Source organism: Furipterus horrens, unplaced genomic scaffold (genome assembly GCF_987537825.1).
Source record: "Furipterus horrens unplaced genomic scaffold, mFurHor1.1.pri manual_scaffold_11, whole genome shotgun sequence".
Lineage (NCBI taxonomy): Eukaryota > Metazoa > Chordata > Mammalia > Chiroptera > Furipteridae > Furipterus > Furipterus horrens.
In genome coordinates this window covers 1,146,500-1,172,119 of record NW_028327181.1, presented here as the reverse complement: position 1 = coordinate 1,172,119, position 25,620 = coordinate 1,146,500, and the positions used below count along the sequence as shown (strand labels likewise).

Genomic DNA, 25,620 nt, shown 5'->3' with positions numbered 1-25,620 from the left:
AGGTGAAGGAGGACACGTCCAGGTGAGAGGAAGCAGGTGCCCACGGTGACCTGCCGCAGTGCGGGTCTCCCACAGCCCCTCGCGGGGCCCCGCTGATCCACCTCACACGCACCAGAACAGCGTGGCAACAAAAAGGAAAATCAAAGGAAATAAACTTGCTAACGGCACTGGCTTAAGCAGACAGATCTTCTCGCGTGATACGGCTGATGTCTTCTGCTTCTCTCCACAGACAACTGAGGTAGAAACAGAGGCTTGTACAAGGAAGCTGGACATACGCCCCCGTCTGGCGGTCACACCTTAGGTGATGGGCTCACAGGTGATTTACAGATTCTGCTTTGTATTTTCTCCATCAAAACACCGATTCTCTAAAAACAGACTGACAGGCACAGGGAACAAGCTGGGGGCTGCGGAGGGCAGGGGTGGGGACAAGACGGAGGGGTCCGGTCAGCAATATCCCAGCAACGTCACAGGTCCATGTCATCGCATGCCCGTCCTCTCACGCACGCGCCGGCGGCCATCCACCCCCCTGCCACATGCCCAGCACCAGGGTGGGAGGAAGAAGGTGCCATCTCTGCCTCGGCCTCCAGCCCGGCCAACACCTGGCCCCATGGCACCTGACCAGCACTGGCCTGGGAGCCCCCAGGACGGCCCACCAGCCCGGACCCTGACACGCGCCCCCCTGAGAAGGGGGCTCTCCACACGCCTTCCCCTGGTGACGGAGTGGAGCCTGCTATCCAAGCTGAGACGTGGAGGGGTCTTAGCAGGAAAGACCTCAGATGCTACTAGAACAGGCGCCCTCCTTGGAAGTGGTGAAGTGATTTCCCGGCTTGGACTTGGACTCCCTCTTACCCCCGATGGGCCCATGACCTAGTCGCCCCGCTTGCGTGTGCACCCTGGAAGGGCAGCTGACGAAAGCGCAGCCGGCCGCGTGGGTCCGTGCTGCCGTGCCTGGGGTCAGAGACCCAGGGCGCAGGCGCCTCCCGGGGGGCCATCGCCGTGGAGAATCCCCCCCCGGCCAGCGACGTCCCAGGGCCGCTCTCACAGACCCACGCACCCCCAGGCGCGTTTGAAAGCTGACATTTAAAACCTCCCCTCCCAAGCTGCAAAGGTTGAAATTCTCAGTATGCTGTAACTATTGACATTTTAAAATTAAACTGTTATATCATTCTTCTAAAAGTATTCACCGGAATCTAAATACCATGGCGGATCTGCTACCCTCCATCATGTGTCTTAAGAAAACACACAGACAATCTCTTCTTCACCAGACTGGAATTTTATATTGGTTTTTTTTTTTTCACGCTGTTAGCATGCATATCCATTTCACTTCTTTCATAGAGTTTTACCCTAACGGGTTCTATTTTTACGTCGGAAAGTCCCTTATCGATCCCTCCCTCATCCTTCCCTGCAACAATATGTGATAAATTCAAATTTAGCTTCACCGCGTACGTAAGTCTCTACACGCGGTTTTTTAAATTCTAGATTGAGACTCATCACCACTATATACAATAGACACCTCAGCAAACATACATGTGTGTGTATGTATGTAAACCTTCTGAAGAATAATTGCTTCACTCGCAGGGCAAGATGATCAGAAACGCGAGGACTAGTAACGTGGACGGGGAGCCAGGGCCGGGCAGCCTGTCTTCCGCTAAAGCTCCGACTGGGCCGACTCCTCCTGACCACACAGGCAGGCCCCCCGGCTGCCCCCGGGCTCCGCGTGGGCGGCCGGGCCTCGGGCGGCAGAGCCCCATGTGGTCCTAGTGCTGGCCCTGCAGGGGCTGCCGCGTGTCCAAGGAGACAGAGCAGGACACGCCCCCGAGCGCCTCCCACGTGCTTCTGCAGGAAGTGACAGACGTCACTCTGGCCAAGCAGGCCCCAGCACCCCAGCTAACTCCATGGGACCAGGATGTGACCCTCCCGCAGGGCCCACTGGACAGAGGGAAGGCAGCAGGTCTGGACCGTCCCACCTGGCAGGTATTTAGGATGAGGGACCAGAAACCACTGCAGAGCTGGGGGACGGGCGGGAAGCCCCCCGCCCCTCGCCCGCCTGCCCCACTGTCATGACCAAGTCCCAGCATGAGCTCGCCACGTGCCACAACCTCAATGGTCCCTGGGAAACGGCGTGGGAACAAAGCCTCCCGCCGCACACGGCCGCGGGTGCAGGTCCCGGCTGGGACAGGGGAGGGAGAGAGAAGGTGAGCGGAGGGCAGATGCTCCAGCACGGGGCCTCCTTCCCCGGGGGGACGAAGTCACTGGACTCCGGGGCGTTCCGCGTGGGGAGGGCGAGGCGGGTCAGCAGCAGTTCCGGTCCCTCCTGTCAGCATCAAGATGCAGCCCCAGGGCTGCCGCGCCAAGCATGCTTCCTCGCCGCAACGCCACAATGACAAAGGTCCCCTCACGGCCCATCGTGGGAAGGGACGCTTCAAGGTCGGCGATGCCGTCAGGGTCTCCGCTCTGCTGGGCGGGAAGCGGAGCAGAGATCGGCCGCTTGGGGAAGGACTGCTTATCTAGTCCCCGTGGGGTCTGCTCTCACGTGGCCAGGTGGTCTCTGGGGCCGTCAGCCCAGAAGGTTTCATGCACGGCGACCCGTCTCCGTGGGAGCCCAGAGGGTGTGCAGGACCAGGGGGAAGCCGGGGACCTGGCCCAAGAGGCCCCCTTGGGCAGCTCAGTTGTAGGGAAGGCCGCGGGGATTCCGAGAGCTTCTCATTGTGCGCAGGCTTTTCCCGGTGCGACGGGTCTGGTGTCTCAAACAAAATGCAAATGTTGGTATTTTACGCTGAAACGGGTCAAGGTTTGGACGTCCTGCAGAATTACTGACTCGACAGTTTCCCAGGAACTCCTACATGACACCACCAGGCCGTCACGGGCAGACGAGGGGGCCGTTCAGACACAACGCGACCCAACGTCACGGACGGGACTGCACCCTCACATGGCGACGTTTGGTGTGGTGCTGACACCCACGCACACACGCACACACACGCACACTGGCTGGGAGAGGCTGTTCCCACGCTCCCCGTCCCACCCACATATGCACGTGAGGTCACACACCCTGTCCCCTCCCGCCAAGACCACACTGACCCCAGGCTGCACGCAGAAGCAGAAAGGAAAGCCCAGCCCCCGTCTGCTAAGCTGGACACTTTAAAAATTGGCAGAAAAGTGCTGCTCTTCTCATTAACTTTATTCCACTTTGGAAAATAGAGTTGTTTTTCATCAAACTGTATCACTTGGGGTCACATGTGGGTTTACAATTGTTTTTTAAAATAAATTCATAAATATACACTTTAAAAATTTCTCGGCTTTAATTCCTAATGGGGTCGATATCAATAGGTATCACCGAAACACGCAGGTATCTTTGGGGTCCTCAGTCATTTTTAGGAAAATGAGAAGAGCGAGAGACCCAATGTCGGAGCACCTGGTTTACGCCACCAAGGTGTCCCAGCATCGGGCCGCTGTGGTGGCTTGGGGACGGCCTGTGGCCTGAGAGAATGGCTGTTAAGGGGACGTCCCAGAGCTGCTGTACGAAACCCCCAAAGCCCAGCGCCTGAGCCCAGCGTCACTTGGCCACTGGACAGGTCAGGAGGTCAGACGTCCAAAACCGGTCTCAGGGAGGGCCAGTCAAGATGCTCGCAGACTGGCTCTGTCGGGAGGCCCTGTCTGGTCCCTGCGTTCCTGGTCGTGGCCTGTCCCTCTGACCTCCGCGGCCATGTCATGGTCCTTTCTTTGACCCTGACCTTCCTCCCTCCCCCTTAGAAGGACACTTGTCCCCATAAGCTCCCACCTCAAAGACCCAGGGTGTTTTCCAGCCCGAGACCCTTCACACACCCGCAGAGTCCCCGCACCGGGCAGGCACGGGCCTCCCTGGCAGGGTCGGCACAAGTCACTTGTGCTCCAGAAACACCGGAATGTCTGTGCCCTCTCGACCCGAGTCCCCATCGACAGAGTCCCACCCGTGACGGCCAGGCCTGCGGTTACAGGGCCGCGCCTCTGCTGGAACATCGGGGCTTTAAGACAAATAAAAGGGACGGAGGAAAACCCACCCAAAGTAATATTAATGGAGTTGCCACAGCAGGTGAATGAAATATGAATTGTGTCTTCTTCCCCCTATTTTCATGTTTTGGGGATAGGTCACACTCAGATGAAGACAAATGATAGTTAACGCAGAATATATTAATTACTCTGTCGGGAGCATCCCACCCAAAATGGAAAACAACCCCGGCATCATTCATCATCCGCGCTCACGCAGACGCGGTCAGAACGACCTTCGCTGCGCCCTGGGAAAAGGCCCCGCGGCTTGTAACAGAGGACACCTCCCCGCAGCCCATCACACGGCTCAGTGAACAAACTTTTTTTAAAAACAAGTGGGAGACGCCAGCCAGGAGGTCTCTGCCTTTGGGGCGGGCACGGTGGGGCGGGAGCCCGGCCCCGGCTGGGAGAGCAAACGCTCCAGGAGTGGGAGTGGGTGCCGGCTCCCGGCGGTCCCCGTGGCCTGTCCCAGCCCTGCCCCAAGTCTAGACTCGCGCACCCTGCGCAGGTACGACGACTGACCAGCAGCACACGCGGAGACGGCCGCCGCACACCGAGACGAGACGGCGCTCTCACGGCCACCCCGCCGGGACGTTCCCCAGGACAGCCGCCACGTCACATGGTGCGCGGCCTGAGGTCTCGGGGCAGGAGGAGCTGGCCCGTGCCCTTGGCAGTCTGTAAGGTCGCCGCAGAGAGGGCTCCTCGTCTCCACGCAGAGACACGCACCCCAGGCTCACCGGCAGGATGACGTCCAGGAGACGGCGACCCCCCGGACGCACGGCGGGCGGGCTCTAACTGGCTTCGTCCCTGGGGTTGTTCCCCCAACACTTGACGTAGCTTTCTCTTTTCTAAACGGCACTGGCCCAGCCGTTCCCTCCAGAGAATTAACTAAACAATTCCCTTCCGTCTTCCTCGCCTCTACCCTCCCAAGTATATCACATCACGTTCCCTTCGGTTACCCCTTAGCCAAGGTGCATAAGCCAGTCCCTTCGGTGCCTGGTTACAGCGTTGCTCTTTCTGGCTAAAACCTTTCCTGGGTCTCCCAAGGCCGCCGTGTGTGTGTGTGTGTGTGCGCGTGCGTGTGCCCAATATCGCGGTCCCGGAGGAAACGCATCTCTCCTGCCTGACCTCGTCATTGAGCCGTAAGTGGGCAGCCCCTGCTCCGTTACATCCGGCACAGCTCCTGCGGCCCCAGCGACTGCCAGGTGGGCTGGGGTGACGGCCTGCCGCAGCCGTGACGAGGACAGACCTGCCCAGCACAGGCCGCCCATCGCCACACCAGGTCCCTCCTCCCGCCGGTGGCCCGCTGTCCCTGTCACCGCTCTCCTCAGCACACCGTGTGGCTGCAAGTCCTGCCAGCACCACCTCACGTCTGTGAGAGTCTGGCAACAGGTCCGAAGACGGCAACTAAGGATGTCACTGCCCTGCTCGGAGCCGGTGGTGAGACGGGCGGATGAGGGATGCGCCACGCGAGGCACGGTCCCTGCTACCGCCGCTGGGACTCTCACCAACGGTGGCTTCAACAGGGCAGCAGGTTGTTTTCCTAAGGTGCCCAGAGCGCATGCGGTCGCTCAGTGGTGACAGGGCCCAGGCTCCCGGGGCTTCCCTGTCCTTCCTGCTCAGCCCACAATGGCTGATTCCAAACCCACGGTCTCGCCAGCGTGGGGGACGGGGAGTCTCCAGGGACTGCCTGCACCTCATGGCACGACTGGCAAACCACACCCACTGTCCCCAGTCCCCATCCAGCGGGAAACCAAAGCGCCCGGCCTGTGTTCACTGCGGTCAGCGGCCCTGAAGGTCGACGAGGAATGCCAGGAACCCCCTGGAGCCATGAGGGCGGAGCAGGAAGAGCGGAAGAGGCCGATGCAGACTCTGCAGAGCCGGAAAAACCCTTCCTGCGGCTTCAGGAAGAGGCCGCCGAGGCCCGGCAGGGAAACCAGCGGGCGGCAGGTGAGGCCCCCAGCCACGCGCGCTGAGCGCTCCTGCCGAATCTTCCCGTGATGTCCGTCCCACGCCTCTGCTTTCTGACGACGGCCATGGTGGTGAGATTCCTGAAGCCTGTGTCACCCACGCCATAAAATGTCACTATGTCTCAGTATCAACAAGGATATCGTGCTTTGGAAGGAGATGAAATAATGAGCCAGCGCTGCCCTTCGCAGGGCTGAGGCTGGCTCCACTCCCTCGCCGAGCGTCACGCTCCCCATCAGCAGGCCCGCTCCCACCCGGTCAGCGTCCCGAAGGGCCCGGCTTCCGGTTTGTGCGGTAGGGACTGCGGTAGGGACACCATCGTCCAGCCAGGCTCACCAGGGTCTGCTACGACAGGGTCACTGACGGGACAGTGTGAGACAGGAGGGCGACGGGGCTGAGATGACAGGAAGGGAGGGGACGGCCTGTGAGCCGCCGCAGGGCTGTGCCAGGCGACCGTGGGAAGACGGGGTTCCACGCAAGGGGCAGGTACAGCTTTTTATCTCGTGGGCGCCTGGGTACCCGCGGGTGCACGGGCAGGTGACAGGGGAAGCCGGCGGGCAGACGCACAGAACAGCACTTTTCCTCATGCCTCTGACAAAGTACACGATAGACACGCGTGTCTGTACATACGCACATAGGCACTACACACACATGTGCATAACCACCTACTTGAGCGGGGACAGTATTATCGGGAGAGCAGACTCTACCTGTGCTGATATAATTTGGGGGGACAGTCCAAAGCACAGTGATGCAATCCTGCCAAGTGTATTTGCAAAATTCAGTGACCAGAATGTCATGAAGTATTTTCCAGGCCGTGAAGGGAAGACAGGTGCACTGACAAATGACACGTGACCCCATCTCTGTGACGCACACCCGGCATTTACATAAAACAGTGCTGCAGCCCCTCCCAGAGGGACAGGTAAGTGACTGTAAGGAGAGATGGCCCCAGGACTGCCCGGAGCACAGGGCCCCCGCGGAGGGCTGGGGACCCCAAGGCAGCAGCTGACCTCTCAGCCCAGCAGACAAGCATGTTCCCGCAGGCCGTCCAGGGAGGAAAATGCCAGCTCCTCGGTCAGCGGAACACGAGAGAGTCTTCACAAAACGCAAACGTGGAGCCGGCAGACGCAAACACTGAGCTCACGTCCTTGGCTGCGGTTCATGCAGACACAGAACTTACAACTTGTGGTTACACCAGCCGGGCCGTCCCCTGCTGACCACGGAGCGCCCGATGGTGGGCCCGCCCCCGCCCTCGCCCGTGACGACCTCCTGGGCTCGCTGGAGGGCAGACGCAGAGGAAGGAGGGCAGGGCTGACTGACAACCCACCCCGGAGATTGAATCCCAGTCACAGCCGTCTGCCTACGGCAGGGCTGCCGGGAACGCCAGCGCGGGATTCTGCTAGAAAGGAGCAGGACCGAACGCCGGCGCTTCAGGCTCCACGCCTGCAGGGCCCGGGGAGACGGCAGTCGGTGGGACAGACCGGGCAGGGAGTGGGGAGAGCGGCCCGCGCACACACACGCCCCCACAGCACGGGGTGCAGCTGTCAGTGGGGCCCAGTCCTGGGGGGCCCCTGGGCCTGAAGACAGCAGAAGAAATGTGGAGTTCGGGGACAGAGCCTGGAGCTGTGTTAAAACGGAGCCAGAGCTGCGGTCCCAGAGGAACTGCCTGGCATGATTTACACCTGACCCCCGTGGACGTTAAAACAGAACGAAGTAACCTTTGGACGGGCCCAGAGCAGCGCTGGGTCCCAAACACCTGTTTGCATGGTAACAAGAAGGCAGACGCCGTAACTGAGGAATGGGGACGGCCGGGCTGGGGAGCGAGAGCCTTGTCCAGAAGTAGTGACACTTGCGCACTTCTGCCTGAGTCGGGGCTTCCGGAACAGCTGCTCTTTTTGAATGTGCGTGCATGTGTGTGCCCCGGCATGTGCGTGCCCCTGAATGTGTGTGCCCCGGCATGTGCGTGCCCCAGCATGTGCGTGCCCTGGCATGTGTGTGTCCCGGCATGTGTGCGCCCCTGCATGTGTGTCCCTACGTGTGTCCGTCCCTGCATGTGTGTGCCCCTGCGTGTGTGTGCCGCTGCATGTGTGTGCCCCTGCATGTGCATGTCCCTACATGTGTCTGTCCCTGCATGCGTGTGCCCCGGCATGTGCGTGCCCCGGCATGTGCCAGTCCCTGCATGCGTGTGTCCCTGCATGCACACCAGCCCAGAGCCCCGTGTCCCTGCGGGACCCCACTCGTGAGCAGGGGGCCCTGGCAGGGACAGGTCCTGCTGTGCTGTGCGCAGAACTCCAGGGGGACTACGCATCTGTGCAGGAGCGTCCCTGCCAATAAGGGCCTTACCACCCAATCAAATATGGGGACATTCAGCCAATGTCCCCACGCTGAGCTAATTTTCCAAGTGCTCCTGTTCCTGAGGCGTCCATTTGTCTTGCTACCCACCACCCATTTGATTCTTTACCTTCAGCGGAATTGCCTTCATTTAAACTCAATTAACGTTTGAAAGGAAAGGTATCACCTCAATCCCATCTGCAGAACTAAACTCCTCACGTTCCGTCACCAATTCCTGCGTTAGGTGTTTTAAATACGAGGATCCCAGGACGCTGGGTTTAAAGGGCTCAATTAGCAGGTGTTAAACTCATTAAACAACTTTCTTTGACACAAACTGAGTTTCAGGCACCCTTTTCTTCCTAACTTAAACATCACGAGGAATTCTTCTAAAGGGACGATTCATTTCACAATGAGGGCACGGCCCTAACTGAGAGGGTGGGCGTCCCCAGGAAGGCAGGCAGAACCGGTTGCACGCAGCCCCAGGGCCCTGAAGTAGCCCAGAGCCCCCCCATCCAGGTCCGCGGTACTTCGGTCTGTGCATATGGACGTCGGCTTCTGCCCCCAGACCCGCTCTTCCCACAAAAGCCGGCTGCCCGCAGTCGCTGGGGGTCCTCTTCGACTCCTCACTCTTTCAAACGCACAACAGAACCAGCGGGAGATGCCGGCCACTCAGGCTCTGAGGCTGACCCAGCACCCAGCCGCCCGCCACCGCCACCCTGCTCTGGGGGGACAAGCCACCTGCTCCTCTGGACCCGGACTGTAACAGCTCTGCCCTCTCTCCTGTTCCCACTCCCGCCCTTCCAGTCTGTTCTCCACACAAAAGCCAGAACCACCTCCTAAAACATAACAGGCATGTCACTGCCGAGGTCCAAGCCAACAACGGCCTCCAGGCTGCTCACAGTGAAGGTCAAAGCCAAGGTCTCAGTCCCTCCTGCAGCTTCACGGGGTCCTTGTTCCCACCCAGCCGCACCTGCCCCCTTGCTTTCTGGACTCTCGCCAGGCGTTGCAAATCCCCATCAGCGATGTCGTGGTGCGCACCGGCCGAGGCCAGCCCTGGGCTGGGTCTGGATGCAACTGTGACAACCTGACAGTCGGCCTGCGGTGGCCGAGGACTGAGAGAGAACGGGGACAGAACACAAAGAATCTGCTCCGTCAGAAAGGGGGTTGGAGGGGTGCTTTTTTTCCCCTTAATGCTTTTTAGGGCAAGGAAAGTGAAGGTCATGCGCAGCTCTGACAGAGGGATCCTCACTCCAAAGCCCAGAGGACCCCGTTTCTCCCTCTTCCTGCAGAGCCGGGTCCCGCCTGCCTCTGAGGCGCAGCCTTGGACACGTGTCATAGTCAGTCACCGTCTCCTTCGCTCTCCCGTTCCCAGGCCGGCGGCGTCATCCCTGGACGCACCTCCAGGCCGCTCGTCAGGGCCGTCCCTGGGGCCCTCCGCTGGGCCCTCCTGGGAAGCCACCCCTTGGCTGCACCCCATTTAAAAGTGTGCTGCTGCTTTGGGAGCAGAGGCTGAGCTGTGTGAGCGTCTACCTTCTGGGGTCGCCCGGCTGCCTCGCTGCGCGGCCCGAATGAGACGCTTCCCCGCGCGGTGCGGATGCCAGCACAGCTCCACACACCGTGCGCGTCCATCCCCACGGGGGAGGCTTCCGCGGGCTCCCCTCGCTGCCCCCCGCCCCCGCGCGCACGGGGCCTCTACGTCGTGGTTCTAGACGTGTGGGGGCAGTGTGTGCTCTCTGTCTCTGTCCCTTTCTGCACCTGATGACTGTCATTTCATCTCTGCTGACATCTCCTCCATTGACACGAACGGCCAGAGGGAGGGAGGGGGACTCACAGAGGTGGGGGCGCAGCCGGAAAGGGAAGGACGGGAAGGGCTGGCACAGGTCCCCGTGGCATCCCCGTAGCCATAACTCCCAGGGACCACCCCGCTCTCCACAAACATCTCCCCACCTCTACGTCTTCCCTCCAGCAAGAGCGCAAATGGAAACCATCCATCAAGAGACAGCGCTTTGTCGTCCCGGGATGGCAGCGTGGCCTCGTAACTCGCTGATTAGACAGAGGTGGCCGTTAACGTACAGAGAAGGAGCCTGCCGGAGCTGCCGGGGCCCAAACTCCTGCGACCCGGTGACGCCCAGCCATCAGGGGCCAGGCCCGGGCCTCCTTTCCTTCAGAGCGAGCATCCGTCTCCGCTTTTGGACAGCTGCAGGCCACGTCGGGACGGAGGGTCCCTGGGGCTCAGACAGGTGCCACGGCCACCGGCACGGACAGAGCGCCCAGGGCACAGAACGGCTTCCGACGGGCCCCAGACACCGCCCGGCCCCCACGCACTGACGGGCACACACAGGCCACAGCTCCCCAGCCAAGGGGACTGTGGGGTCGACAAGCCGGCTGCTTCGGGGAAAACCCCCACACCCCCCGACATTACCCTTTATTTTACGAAAAGAGCCCTTTTTGGTGCAGCTTATGCCCTCCCTGTGTGAGTGGCTCGGCCTTTCTGTCAGTTAGTCACATCGTATTCAAGTCTATGCTTCTCTAAAATTCACAGCACAGAAGGAATTTGTGAATCTGGCCTTTCTCTTCGCTTCCATAAAGGCAATGACTCAAATACACTGAGATGTTTCCAGGAGATTCCCGGGCGTTGTCCCCACGCAGGACCCACCGGCAGACCGGACCGCGACGTCCCCCACCGCCGCCAGCCCCCTGCGTCCCTGCGTGGGAGCTTCAAATGGTTCTAGAGGCCAACGACTCGTCTGACTCGGAGGATCACTTCTCCGATGGTAGCAGGGACGCCGGTACCCGCCTGGGAAGCCGCCCTTGCTGCCGAAAGGCGCATGACTGACCCCAACCTCCACGCGCCAGCCCTGGACACGCCGGGCGGGGAGGCCATAGCTCAGGCCCCGCCCACCTGCTCGGACGCTTCTATGAGCGAAGGGCAAGCAAAGGCTACAAGTGGAATTTAAAAACCATGGTTCCCTCTTCACTGCCAAAATGTCACAGAGAAACAGCATGAGCCCAGAGTCCCCACAGGCGTGTGGACACGGAACCGCCGCCCCCGCTCAGCGGGTGTGGACGCTGTCGGCACCGCTTCCCCCGGCATCGCCTCCGCTCGGGCGGGGGAGCGTAGCTGCTACGCGGGCGTGAACGCCACTCCCGCGTGAGCCCGAGGGATAGCGGCCCCTGCAGTTCGGCACTTGCAAGGTCGTTAACGCTGGAGGCGCCCACGCGCGGTTGGAACACGAGGCCAGGACAGGGCCGCTCCTGCCCCGCCGGACCCTCACCCATCGGCCACGGGGTCCCAACTTGTCAAGGCGCGGCTGGCCCGTTCGCCGTCCGCCCACGCGCCGAGGGCACCCCACGCCCGCGTCCCCGGCTGCTGTGGGGCCCTCAGCACCCCACGCACCCAGACAGGCCCGGCTGCAAAGGGGGGGCCGGGCTGCGCGGGCGATTCCCACCACCCAGGGGCGCGCCCACCGCGCGCGCCTGCCCAGGCCGGGGGAGGGGCCGGGAACCCCGACCCAGTGACTCACCTGAGGGTGAAGCGGTCCTGCGTGCAGTTCCTGGACACGGACACGGGGAACGTGAGCACGTCGCCCCGGCGCGCCGTCCGCGGCAGGTAGTGGATGGCCACGTTGTCATCCAGACGCAGCTCCCGCAGCGGCGGCCGGCTGGGCGGCTGGTGGAGGAACACGCTCCCGATGCGATGCAGCGGGGGCCCCGCCTCGTCCGCGTCGCCGCCGGAGCCCGTGGGCGCCCGGGCGCAGTCCCCGCGCTCGTCGCCCGCGTGCACGGCGTAGTAGAGCTCCGCCGCGCTGCCCTCGGCCGCGGGCCCCGGCCTCCCCCTGCCGGCCGCCGCCACCACGGAGGGCGCGCGGAACCAGGCGGCCGGCAGGCGCAGCTCGGCCACGCACAGCCCCAGCTCGCCACGCAGCCGGCAGCCGCCGCGCACCGCCCGCGTCTCCCGGAAGGCGAACACGCGCAGGCAGGGCAGCGGCTCCGCGGCGCCACGCGCGCCCCAGTCGCGGCCCACGGCGTGGAACAGCACCTGCACGGCGGGCCGCGGCGCGTAGACGTGGTCCCGCAGCACGTGGGCCTTCAGCGCCCAGCCGAGGGCGGGCGCGCCGGGGGCGCCGGGCGGCAGCAGCAGGTCCCGCGGCAGCGCCTGCCGCGCCGAGAACGGGCCGTAGCTGGCGCTGAGCGCGGGCGGCCGCCGCGCGCGCTGGATGAGGAAGGACTCCACGCGGGACTGCAGGCTGGCGTTGCGCATCACGTCCTGGTTGGCCTCCTTCAGGAAGAAGGACGCGGCGGCGTCGTGCACGCGGTAGGTCACCGGCAGGTAGGTGGGCAGCAGGGAGAAGCGCTGGACGCTCTCCAGGAGGCCGCGGCCCTCGGTCACTGTCGGGAACGGAGGGCAGGGTTAGTGCGCGCGCAGGCCGGCCCGGGGCCCCCGTCGCTCCCGCGCGCGGCGTCACCAACAGCCCATGGCCCCCAGGCGGCGCTGCCGGCAGGTCACCGCGGAGCGAGACGCGCCTACTGCCGGGTGACAGCGTGGCGCCGGGACGGCGTGACGCCGCGACACGGTGACACAGCGCTGTCCTCATGCGGTTCTGTCGTAACGCCGTGGCGTCCCTACAGTAACCCTGTTGGGACACGTAACGTCGCAGTCATGTCGTAATGTCACGTCACGACGCAGTCATGTCATCATGACGCTATGAGCCGCAACGTTGTCAAGGGCTGACGCAGTCATGCCGCAGCGTTGCGGTCTTGTAGCGCCGTGACGCCGCGACGTCATAATGTAGCGCTGCTGTCACGCTGCAACGTCTGGCGCGGTCGTGCCGTCCTGCCCCGCGGCAACGCGCGACTGTCCGCGCAGGCCCGCCCGCCCCCAGCGACCTGCCGGCTGGAACTGCCCGGGCGCGCACCGGGCGCGGCAGGGGAGCCCGTGACGACCGGACCGGCCCGGGTGGCGTTCACTGTGACAGCAAGATGCCCTTCAGCCCTCCGCGCCGGGCCGCTCCGAAGGGGAAGGGTTACTGCTTAGAGCCCTGCAGCTCTCGGGGGTGGGGGGTCTGCTTTGCTTGGGGGTGCAAGCCCAGGGTGTCAGGTCCCCTGGTTACTGGTGACTTTGAAACATCAGACGGAAGTTCAAGCCCAGGGAGAGGCAACGTGCAGCCCCAGAGGCCAGTACTGGGCGTGAGCAAAGCTGCCAGGCGGGAGCTCGGGGAGGCCGCCGGCTCTGCCTCCGGTCCCGGCTGCTGCAGGTGCCGGCGCCGTCTTGGAAGTGGGGCCTGTAGGGGACGCGCTGTGTGGCGTCGGGGACTGTAGCCTCGCTGTGAGCCAGGCCTTGCACGAGGCCTGTAAGTCCCAACCGGAAAACCGGGAAAGCTGGAGGCAGGCGTGACCCGATAATGACACCAGGGGTCCCTGTACGAAATCAGGCTTAAAGAGCGTATATTGTATTATGCTCTGAAGCTTGCTTTGCTCTTACCTGGTGACCCCGGGCGCCAGAGAACCCGGCAGACCTTGACCTTGACCTAAAGTGACCACTGTGCTCCTTCCATTGTTATCTGTAGTCCCTGGATGTTGAGCTGATTGGTGATTTACGCTCCCGTACGTACCCTCCTCAATAAAAGGCATGGACAGGAAAAGAGTTCGGGGCTTTTCTCCCCTAGAGAGAGCTGCCACCTCTCTTCCTCCCAGACAGAACTCAGCGTCCAGGCTAGCTCATCTCTCCTTGTCCGCGATCCCGAAATGTCTGTGGGACAGTGTCCACCGAGCCGGGGCGTGTCCCCACAGCGGCCTCCCCACCTGCAGCTGAAGCCATGCCCTGCGTTTACAAGAGGAAAGCCAGCTCTCGGGGCTCACAGCACAGCTACTCCGGTGTTGGCGGTGCTGCCGGCAGGCACAGACCCACTGGGCAGCCAGTCCTGTAAAAGCCGAGCTCGTACGATGGCCATCGTGGGCTGTACCACGCAGGCTGGTGTAAGTCACCCTACGATGTCTGCACAGCTATGACGTCCCCCAGGGCGCATTTCCCAGAATGCATCTCCTCTCTGTAGTGAAGCTCTGCATGGATCTGTTTTAAAAAACGTAATGCCACTCACGTAAGTCAAAACCAGGATCGCTTGCCCTGCCTAGACATTAAGCGTGCAAACAGGTAAAATCCAAACAAAACAATGTTTTAAAATATCACTGGTACGATGGTGCCCCTTGGGGGTTGTGGAGTTAAGGCTAAGACGTGCTCCCCTTTTGTTGAACGGACAGACCGTCGCGGGTTAGGAAGGCATCACGGACACGTAGCAGCGAACAGAGCTAGACAGGCCGCGGTCAGAAACAGGAGTGACAGTCCCAGCCTGTGGTTTGGGGCTGGGGCTGTGTTCCGCCCATGACACCCCTGCCCCTGAGGAAACGGGGCAAAGCCGATGAAGATGGGCAGCCGTGAACCAGCGCACGGCACCCCCTCCATCACTTAGGCTGAGAGAAAGGAGAAAAGGCCGTGGGGGGCTGTGCTGGGTGGAGCCCTCCAGAAATAGATGCGGCGACCAGACTGTGTCATGTCGGGTCCAAGGGGGCAAGGCGCACACCCCTGGTCCCTACAACCCAAGAATCAAGGGAAGCAGGTCACGATCACCAATCCCATCCTTTGCAGAAGCGACCTTGGCATCAGCGCACCAAGGTGTGCTTCCCTCCTCCCTACTGTCGTCCCCTCCCCGGGGCTAACACACAATCATCCCCAACACTGGTGTTACATGTGCCTGCCTTACATCCTGTTAGAAAAACATAATTCAAAACCCAGTTTAACAGGCTTTAGAAATGGAAATGAGCAGCTCTGGAACCCTGGCTCACAGGGCAGCGCCGCCCACGCGAGGCAGAGGCCCTGCTCCATAGTGGCCACGCGATGACCCCTGGCTGTTCTTCACAAAAAGCAGCCTGAGCCCCGAGACCCATTGTGCCAACATGTGCAAAGGCAGGGGCCCGGCAGGTGTGTCCGGCACTGTGGGTTGCGGGTCCTCGGGGAATGGCGGGTGGGCTCCATGCAGTCACAGGGTCCTTACGCCGTGGAAGGAGGAGTCAGAAGCGTGGGCCGGAGTGATACCTCCCCTGGCTTCGAAGGGGAGGGCGGGGCCCGGAGGCAAGGGATGCAGACGGATTCTGGACGTGGAACAGCGGGGAGACAGACCCCCCCTGCAGCCTTGGGCAGGAGGGCCACCCGCCGATGTTCATCACCAAGGCCGCGCTGCTGGGAGACCCGGGGGGAAAGCCTGTTGAAAGCGCTGGATTCTGTACTCACGCGTCGCTGAGCTGTTTTGAAAGGATCAGTAAATGATTTCTTCCACCAGGAAGGGCTGCTCTGTGGGCCTGAGGCCCCGTCCGTGGAGTATTTGCCTCAAACAGCAACCGCGGACATTTATACGTTTGATACACAGGGAGCCTCCGGGTGGCAGGCTGACCCCACCCTGACACGGGAGGTGCCAGGTCGCAGGTGCACCTGTGTCTTCTCAGCGGCGGCCCTGGGGGCTGGCGTCCGCCCGTCACACTGTGTCGCCTGGGGTCGCGCTCCTCACCCCGCGCCCCCGGTGAGTGGCCGGTGGGCCACAGAGGCCCCAGCCCAGAGCACAGCAGGTGTTCCAGCAGGACCGCACTGTGGACGTGTGACAGGCCATCGTGTAAGGACAGGGTGCGGTACAAACACGGATGTGCGACGGCGTCCCCGCCCGCGGCCAGGCTAATGCCAGCCGCGCCCTAAGAGACGAGGAAACAGGAAGCGGGTCGGCGGTCCTCGTCGGCCGGGCACAGGAACGCGACTCCCACCCAGGACCGCACGTCCACAGGGGAGCCGCGGCCGCGGCCCTGATGCTGTGTCCCCTCCTGCTGCCCAGAAACAGCCTGTGTCATTGCGAGGCTGGGATGACCCCCGGCTTGGAGGCAAGTGTGCTCCGCAAAGGACGGCTTCCCAGTGCCCGACGGCAGGGACCCCGAGACCGGCCCCGCCTCCATGCTGATTAATTCATAAGGACGCGACCCGAACAGAGACCTCTTCTCAGTGCACAGGTGCTTCCCCAGTGTAGCCAGGCCAGCTGCCCTCAGGCCTCTCACTGTGACCTTCTGATCGTCCCCACTGGGCCACCCGGAGACCAAGGATGGACACCAACAAAATACAGGTGGCATCAGGCATCAGGGAGGAGGAGGGCTGGCAGGCTGGGGTGAAGGGTCCCGCGCCCCCCACATGTGCTTCCCGATCAATCACTTATATTCCTGAGGCCTGGTTCCTCTGCGGGAGACACTTTCTTCCGAGGTGACTCATCAATTAAATTAACGATGCCAACTGGGATGAGAGTGTGGGCGGGTTAATAGGTGTCCCTGGGGGGAAACGTGAACCCTCAGCCTGGACCTCCTCACAGAGTCTGGAGCCAGTGACAGGAAGGGACGAGCTAAGCGAATGCAGGGGGAGCCAGGAGACTCCGCCCTCACGGCAGACTTGCCTGCCCCGCCCCCACCCCACCCCCCACCCCCCACCCGGCGCCATCAGGAAATGATCTCCTTTCCTGGTCACAGGCCACATCCCGGGCCCAGTACTCGCTGCCATGTCCCCGTGGGCTGTCTCCACGCTGCATGTTTAAAAAATGTAAAAAGTCGCAGTGAGAACCGTGAGGGATGGCGCCCATCGATTCAGGGTGTCGGGGGGCGGGGAGGGAGGGGTCTCCTAGGGGTCCCCCACTCCCTTCCACCATCACAGAAGAACATAGACTCAGGATATAAAGCAGGCACAGCAGGAAGAGCCTGGGGAGGGGACCCACGACCACGGAAGCTGCTCCAGCACCAGGACAGAAATAAGCAAGCCGGCTTCTTTCAGGCAGCGTCAGAAACGGAAATTCTCATCTCATCATATTTTTTCTCATTTCTCACTCCGTTTGCCAACAAAGTCTGTTCCCGGCGAGCACAGCTTATTTTTATTCTTCCCCCGGAGTACTCACAGGGACTGTGCAGTCCACCCGGTTCTGCCTGGACGTTCTCCCTCCCAGAGCGAGGGGCGCTCCTCGGCTGAGACCGCCTGCAGCCGGACGCCGCGGCGAGGAGCAAGTGACCCGGGACACGGGGGCAGACACCGTCTCCAGGTGCCGTCCTCACATGGGGCGTCAGAGGCCTGACAGGCGAGGGCCCCTTCCGTTGGGGAGTAACTTCTGTTTCAGGTTCTGGCCCATGAGAAGGGAAAGGGCCAGTTTCGGATTCTTGTGTGAAATTCCGTCACACCCCAAGATCCCCTTCCCCGGGCAAAGGGGCATCCGCAGTTACGGAGAAGGATGTGTGAAGAGGGCAGCTGGTCCCCAACTTTCAAGAGGAAACTGCCGCTCCCTAAACTCCGTGCCTAGGCCGCCCAGGTAGGTGGTGGCAGAATGTCACCCCCACCAATCTTTCTGTTACTTCTTTTTTTTAAACTCTCCCCAGTGCCCACAGCAGATGTTGCAAACTGAAGGCCCACGAGCCAGTTCTGGCTCCAAAGCCTGTTCTCTTTGACTCTGCGTGGTGTTATTTAAAATCGTAATTAGGTCTTAATGCCAATATTTATAAAACAGATTTCACATAAAAAGTCTCGATTCTAGGTTTTTCTTTCACACATTGCAAGATGTGACAAATCTGTGAGTCCTTCACCATATTGTAACAAGCAACAGAGCTGTGCCCTTCTGGTGAGGCGCGAACTCACTGGTTGGCCACAGTCCCCACCCAGCCCTTATGCCTCATTTACATCACATGCTTCCCCTGCAGACATTTGCTTCTTGATCTCTAGACCGTAGGACCATTCATAAAGCCGAGAGGTTTAAAATAATCACTGTGGCTACGACATGGAAGCGAGGAGGGTGCCGGAGGACCAGACAGGGTGTCACGATCATCCAGCTGAGAGGTGACGATGGCTCTGGCCAGGGTGGTAGCAGTTGCCAGTGATGGGAAGTCGCCACAATATGGAGGCAGTTCAAAGGGAGAAGCGAGAGGACACGCTGACGTGTTAGACGTGGAATGTAGGCGCTTCGCCCCATCTGTCCCACCCGGTTCCACTTCTGCCACGTCCTCCTCCTTGACCCTCCATCATGCAGCCCAGGGGGAGAGTCAGGACATAGAAGCGGAGAACTTCCCAGTCTGGCACTGAGAACAGCAGTCATTCATGACTGCAAAAGGGCAGCCCCCGCCAGCCGGGTGAGATCAGGTCAGGAGCTCGTGAAGAACTGAAAACCCTAAGTGATTCCCCTCCTTTAGCCGTCACGCTCCTTCCACACACGGGGCCCTCGGACTTGAACCCAATGAAGATGAAAGATGTGGCACCCAGCGGAAGCACGGGATTTACAAAAGCCACAGCGACACCCCCCAAACCCCTCCCTTGCTGTACTTGACCTTCCGGCCACCTGAAAGGCGCTGCTCCAAACTCCTGTTCAGCTTTTAAGAACGGGGTCATATCCCACCTTCTCCGTGAAGCTATTTTTTTCTGACCGCTCCATCACCGACCCCCTTTTCTCTAAACTTTGACAGCAATTCTGCTTGTTCGGTTCACGGGCAATTAGCCCCCGAGTTCCGGTGACATTCTTCTGTGACCGCGGGTGACCATTTAGATCATTAATGGTGATGAACAGCAGCCTGTGTCCCCAAACCCTGAACACCATCATGTCAATAAGAGTCAAGTTCACCACAGATGAGACGCGGTTCTTGGGCACGATGAAGGTGGCAACAGGAAGGAGAAAAGCACTTCTGTGTGTTAACCAAACATGGAGAGGATTTGGGTGTTTAATTTAGAATTGAACTCCCAGCGGGGGCTCCGCCCCCACCCACCCCTGATCGAGTTCCTTCGGGCTTCAAAAAAGGACTGAAGGCCCAAGGGTGGGAGAATGGGTTTCTTTAGCCACACACGGAAGGCATCATGGCCTTGAATTTCTGAATCTAAACAGATGTCCTGCTTCTCAGTGGTGACGTCGTGCAGAGACCAGGAGACAATCAAATAACGGGGAAGTGCAGGGACAGAGGGCAGCCGCTCTCATTACCAGGGCGAAACAAATCCGATGTCGCTTTCGCGGGCCCGCAGGTATCAGACGCCAGGATAAATCTGAGCCCTGCAACCTTCACAGCATGACAACAAAAATAATCCCAGTGTAGAGGCTGGAAGAATTTGAAAGCTGGACATTCCAAATGCTGTACTTCAGAACAAAGTGCTCAGAATTCACAGCCACTGTCTGGCCGCCACCTAATTATGCAGCAACAAGGAACTGTTTAATGAAATCGTGTGAACACTTCCCATCTTGGTCTTTATCACATCCTGCATTATTGCTTATTTAATGGTCTATGAACAGCTCACGGAAAGGACCAGAACCTTCTCGGTCCTGCTCACCACTCACCCCCAGAGTCTTTGTCCAATGCGTCACTGCGGCATGAAGAACAGGGTTATGTACATCAGGCAGCTGTTGGACTAATGCATTAGAACCCAAACACGTCACAGTAGGGCCACATCTCTGGAGAAATGTTAATGCCTTTGGTGGCCCCCTTGTGAAACCTGCCTGAGATTTGGTTTCTCAGCCCGGCCCTGCAGAAGCAGGGGGCTGGGTGACTCCCGGCTGTGGGGCTGTCCTCTGTGCCCTAGAATGATCAGCAGCACCTCCACCTCAGCCTGGTTTGACAACCAGGTCCCCACATGTGGCCAAACAGCCTTTGGGTGTTTTCCCCATAATCGATGACTGGACGATAAGGGACCTCAGAACTTGAGTCACCTGCTGCACTCACAGGCCACACAAACAGCAGCCCCTCTCGGGGGCCCGCCCCCCACCTCCCTGCAGCCACTCTGCCCCTCTTACCCCCACCGGCCCTCGCGCCTGTGGTCTGTATCACTGCTGTGCGTGGGGGCTGCCTCTGCGGCTTCTGCTCCAAATGCAAAGGCCCTAGGAATTTCCGCCATGAACAGAATAGCTCATTTTTCGGCAAATACAGTGCAAACAGCAGAAAAGGGAATTTACCTAAAGAGCAACTTTTAAAGTCATCGTCATGGTGTCCCCGAGGCCCAGGACAGCCGCCCTTCTCTCCTCGAGGGTGGAAATTAGCACCAGGCTCTGGTCATCGCTCAGGTTTGCAGCCACGGCAACGGTGTCACAGGGACAACCCATGAAAGTGAGGTTTTAGGAACGTGACCTGTTCTCCCCTGACAGCCTGTAAGGGTCACCTGTCGTGAAACAAACTACGATATTTCTATAGACAATAATGCACCGTATTGATCGGCTATTACTGAACAGGCTAAGCAGATTAAAGGATTCCTCCATTCATTTTTCAAAATCTTAAAAGGTCTCAGCTATAATAATCTACCCAGTAGCAGGAAAAATCAATGAGATTAGAGATCTCGCCACTACACCTAAATGGCCACGTTAGTCCTTAGTCCTTGCTGCTGAATAAATGGATTTAGAGCAACCATTGTCCACCTTTTTAGCAGACACCTCCCACCAAAGGCCTAGATGGAGCCGACCCTTCTGCAGGAGAAAAGAGGGGAAAGGGCGGGGAGGGAGAGGGAGGGGGGACGGAGGGGGAGGGGCAGGGAAGGAGAGAGCGGAAGAGGCGTCTCTGTGAATGTAACAACATACATGGCGAGCAATATGTAGCCTTCTCCAGAGATGAAAGGACAAGAGGGGAAAGCTGACACATTGTAGCACGTCGCAGAGAACCTGGGAGAGGCAGGACAGACTGTAACCCTCTTCCCTTTCCCCGGGGGAAGGGCCTGGGAATCGGAGCGCTTTCAGCCAGTGCTAAAGGCTCAGTGAGACAAGATCCCCTGACTCTCTCTTTTATCAAGAAGTCCCTGTCCCCTCCCATTGTGGAGACGCTGACCCAGGCGGTCACGCAGAACTTCGTGACTTGCGCAGCGGAAGCCCCGAAGGGGCACAGGTCTTCCGAGCTTCCCACCACGCACACAGTTCACTCACCCGACGTTCTCGGCCACCACTGCCCGGCAGTGGAGGAGGACGGTGTCTACCTGAAGGTGGCCATTCCCTGCGCTGGGGACGTCCCTCTTTCCTGCGGACGGAGGCCCCTTTCCCTCTGAGCAGCTGCGGACATTCAAGTGCCTGCAGGTATGGGCTCCTTTACTGCTGATGCTCACGCCAGTTCCACGAATCGGCACCCGATCGCGGATGACTGGGAAGACCATTCTAGGCCTTTCTTTCAAAGAGAACCCCCTCCTGACGGGACTGAGCCCAGATCAAGGGATGAACCGAGAACTCCGCCTTTCTGTGCCTGTCAGGCCCTGGAAGGAGAGGCTGGGACCCTGCTCACCAATTTAAATGCTAATCTGCGCCGCTGCGCGCAGGTTGCCAGGGCACCTGCTCTCCAGGCCGCGGCTCCCGGCCGTGCGGCTGACACATGGAATTACACATCACGGCGATTTCGGTGCCCGTGCGCCGCGGAGGTCACCGCAGTGACTTCCAAGGAGAAGAGCTCGGAGGTTCAAACACGGACAGGCTTCTGCGACTGTACAAAGACCGCTTTCCTTGTGGGCCCTTCAACAAGGATGGGTCTGCTTCCGGCACCTGCGCAGAAAATACTCCATCAACACCGCGCGTTCCCCGGGGAGCTGACCTTCTGGGGGGCCTCCTCTTGACCCCCTCAGTGCCCTCTGCAACCAGCTGTCCCCTGCACGCCTCTGGCACTGTGTCCGCTTCCAGCCTGGGATGCAGACGGAAGCCGAAGGACCTCAGTTCTTTGAAGGCCGGAGATTGTGTGACGAGGGGGAGATGCTGGAGATGGAGCCCCGCGCGCCAGGTCACGGCTCCCTGGCTTATCTTCCCTGCAGCGAAGTTACCAAAGGATCAGAGGCTGCAGAGCGATTCGATTTCACTTGCTTTTAACCTCACTCCTACGGCTGCCGGGGTCGGGGGATGCCTTGTAGGAGCCCGGAGCAGAAAGGACCCCCACGGGGAGACTGAGGAGGAAAAAAGACAGCGTCGTCCAGGCCAGGGCGGCGGAACTGAAGTCCGAAAGACGCCTTCGGGTTGCGAATACTCTCAGAGGAACTCCAGTCTTGAAAAGCTGCCAGGTGTGGGGGCGGGGTGGGCAGGAAGGCTTTGTGGTACTGAATAAAGAGCGTTCTATTTTTCTCTCTCAATAAAGAAACACTTAAAAAAAAAATCTACACATAAGGCATTCGTGCTGGAAGCAGAGATTTCATCAGCGTTCAGTCCTCCACTGAGGACCTCCCAAGGCGGTGGGGTAAATGCTTTCCGCGCTAAAGAAGCCGGGGTGGGGGGGGGCGGTATTTAAGGGAACCTGGCAGTGCGCTCCCGGGCCTTCCCACCTGAGGGACTGTCACAGATGCTTCTCCGTCTCAGGCTCCTGGTCCGACTGTATCTCCCCATTTGGTTGGTCCCACTTCCAAAAGACACACACGCAGCGCCACCTCCGCTCACCCCCGGGGCTCCGGCATCCCCAGCCTGCGCTCTGACCGGCTCTCTGCACAGCAGCCGGCGTGAGCCTGTTAGGGCGGAGGTGGTCGCTCACAGCACCCCAGATGGTCTCCAGCCCCTTCCAAGGAAACGCCCAGATCCTACGGCAGCCTTCCCGGGCCCCAGCCTGCCCGGCAGCCGGCACCTCCCCCACCGCTCTTCCCTGGTCTCCAGCCACTGGCCTCTCCGCAGTGACCCTACCTGGCCCATGGCCGCCCCACCGGGGCCTTCGCAACGCTCCTGAGCTCCTCCTGAATGGGCTTTGCTCAGACACCCACGCAGGTCACTCCCTCCCTGTTTTATCCTGAGCACCCGGCCCCCATCGCCGGGATCGTCAGACCAGCCGGAGGAACCTAGACGGGCCCAGGAAGGTGTTTCCTCCCTGACAAGAGAAACATCAGTTCACAACCACACCGCCTAGTCCCCACGCCACTGCAGAAATTACTCTTCGTCCCCGCCCAGGACATGCTTCCTGATTCCACAGGGAGGGGAAGGGAGAGAGAGACAGAGGGAGAGAAACACCGATTGGCTGCCTCTTCTGGGGACTGAACGCACAACCCAGGCGTGCGCCCTGACTTGGAATCGAACCCGTAACCTTCCGGTTTACGGGACGACACTCCGACCCCCTGAGCCACACTGGCCAGGGCCAGGGATTTTTTTCTCTCTAAGGGGTTATATTCCCAGCCCCTCAGGTGTGGAAGAAACCCCGGGTGACTTCAAAATGTAATAAGTGAGGAAATCCCGAAGGGGGTTAAGATGCTATCTTTTAAGTGTTTCTATTTAGAACCAATGCCCCTACACACACCCCTCCATGTGTGTGCCCCATCGTTGGAAGGGAACCCCAAATCCCACATGTCGGAGGTTCCAGGAGTGGCAGACGTGGGTCTGTGGGTGCGTACTGCCCCCCTCCCCCCACGCGCCTTGAGAGGAGGCTGATCCCATGGGCGCCTCAGCATGACTGTCACCGAGAAAAGCCAGCCCATCAGACGTCCCCGCCTCCAGGCCTGGGGAAAGCCGGCCTGCAGGCCCCGTGCGCCACACGCTCCCGTCCGCCTGCTGCGCCGCTGGAGGTTTGGAGATTGGAGACTCTCTGCTGTCCCCTCAGAGGTCCCTGCTGGCTCATGGAGGACGGGGGACCCGTGGGCAGCAGGCGGGAGGGGCCCTGCTGCCCATTTCAGGAGACCGAGGCTGGGGGGCTGGTCACTGGGAAGCTGGCATTGACAGTAAGCAATGGCTGTTTACTTGGTTTTTGTCTCCCTTCCTGGCTCAGGGCTCCTACACCCTTGCCATGTCCTGTGAGGGCAGCAATAGAGGTGTCCTTTCCAGGTTAGTGTAGTGGCTTTTGAAGAGCACGTCGGGGTGGGGGCTGGGCAGGAGAACCGGCCTAGGACCGGAGGGTGGGAGCTTTCGGTCCCACTCCCTCAGCCCCAGCCTCCTGCCAACCTCCAACCTCTGGAAGGGCCGAGGGCTGGAGGTGGAGCCTGTCACCTCACGGCCAGGTGACGGAGCCCCCGTAAGACCCCAGAGGACCAGCTTCCAGGCTGGAGACTCGGGGAGCGTGGTGTCCAGCAGGGACACAGAAGCTCCACGCCCTCCGCACACCTTGTCCCATGCCTCTCTCCCCCCGGCTGGTCCTGAGTCCCACCCTTTTGTCATAAACCGGTGACCTAGTTAAGAGTGAGTGACCGCGCCACCTGTCACGTCCAGGATCGCAGGGTGCGGCTGTCTGTTCTGGGTGAGGATCTGCCGGGGGCAAGGACAGTGGGCTCGCTTCCTCCAAAAGCCAGAGGGGGTCCTTCAAACACAGCCTGCCTCTGCACTCAGACTGAATCCAAGCGTTTCCACTCAGCCCCAGGGTGGTGGAAACTCCCTCCAGTCCCTTCCACCTGCGCCCACCTTGGCCTCAGACCCCCCCAGACTCAGCCTCCAATGGGCATCCGCTGTCCTTGTCCAGAAAGTGCCAAAGAGGCAGCAAAACCGAAAAGCCACAAACAGGCATCTCCAAACATAAAAAGTCCTTTAAGGCCAATAGCTCTTGCATTATTTGGGCCCCAAAGAAATCAGAACCTTTTTCCCTAAACTTGACCCAACCGACTGCAGGAAGAGTTGTTTTTCCAAAGGCCTTCCAAGGGTTCTCTAAATTACACAGGAACTCCAGTAAAGACATTTCAGACCTCACCCTGGGCTTGCACAAATCAGAAAGCACATTTATTTAAGCAATTTCAAATAATTTGAAATGCTTTCTTTTCCTGAAAGGAAAAAAAAAAAAAAAACAGGTAGACCGACAAGTTAATTGAAAAAAGACATACACACTCACATCCAATCACATGATTTTCGGCAAGTCCTGGAAACGACACACTTAAAAGCGATCAATTTCAACAAAAGGAAATTACAGGGGCACCCCCCCTGCGCCTTCTCCATTCCGGGGGGCCACTGGGCTGCTCAGTGGCTCGTTAAGGACCTCGTTGCGCGGAGGGCGTGTGCTAACCGTGGTGGGGAAGCAGTTTCAACTCCTGCTCGCTTCTCCCCCTCCTTGTGAGTCTGGTCTTGACTTTGTCATAACCTTGGACTTCAGTCTCCTCCTGACACGGCCCCCCTCACCCCTCCACCACTCCTGGCTTTCCAGGTCCCCGTCCCTGGCGTGTGACAGCAGAAATACAAAGAATAAAAGCAAGCCCTCGGTTTTTTGTGTTTGAAAAACCAAAGCCCGCCCACCCCTAACAGAGAGACGTCAAAGAGGGGGTTCATGATTCCAGTGCTCCCAGAGTCGTTTCCTGATGGGAGGAAAAGGGAGGGGTGTGAGGAGGAGAGCAGGGGCATCCGGCAGGGCCTGCCACGCAGAACTCCC

General features: G+C 60.0%; 1 protein-coding gene across 1 annotated transcript in view; it reads right to left on the bottom strand.

The window, feature by feature from the left end:
• TMEM132D (transmembrane protein 132D) overlaps positions 1 to 14,270 on the bottom strand; it is a 61,855-nt gene extending 47,585 nt beyond the window's left edge. The window contains exons 1-4 of the mRNA XM_090292363.1: positions 14,228 to 14,270; positions 13,502 to 13,668; positions 12,848 to 12,953; positions 11,844 to 12,708 (exon numbers count right to left, since the gene is read on the bottom strand). Of these exons, the coding sequence (XP_090148489.1) occupies positions 11,844 to 12,708; positions 12,848 to 12,953; positions 13,502 to 13,668; positions 14,228 to 14,270 (1,181 nt within the window). The remainder of the gene's footprint in view (positions 1 to 11,843; positions 12,709 to 12,847; positions 12,954 to 13,501; positions 13,669 to 14,227) is intronic.
• Between the last annotated feature and the right edge of the window lie 11,350 nt (positions 14,271 to 25,620).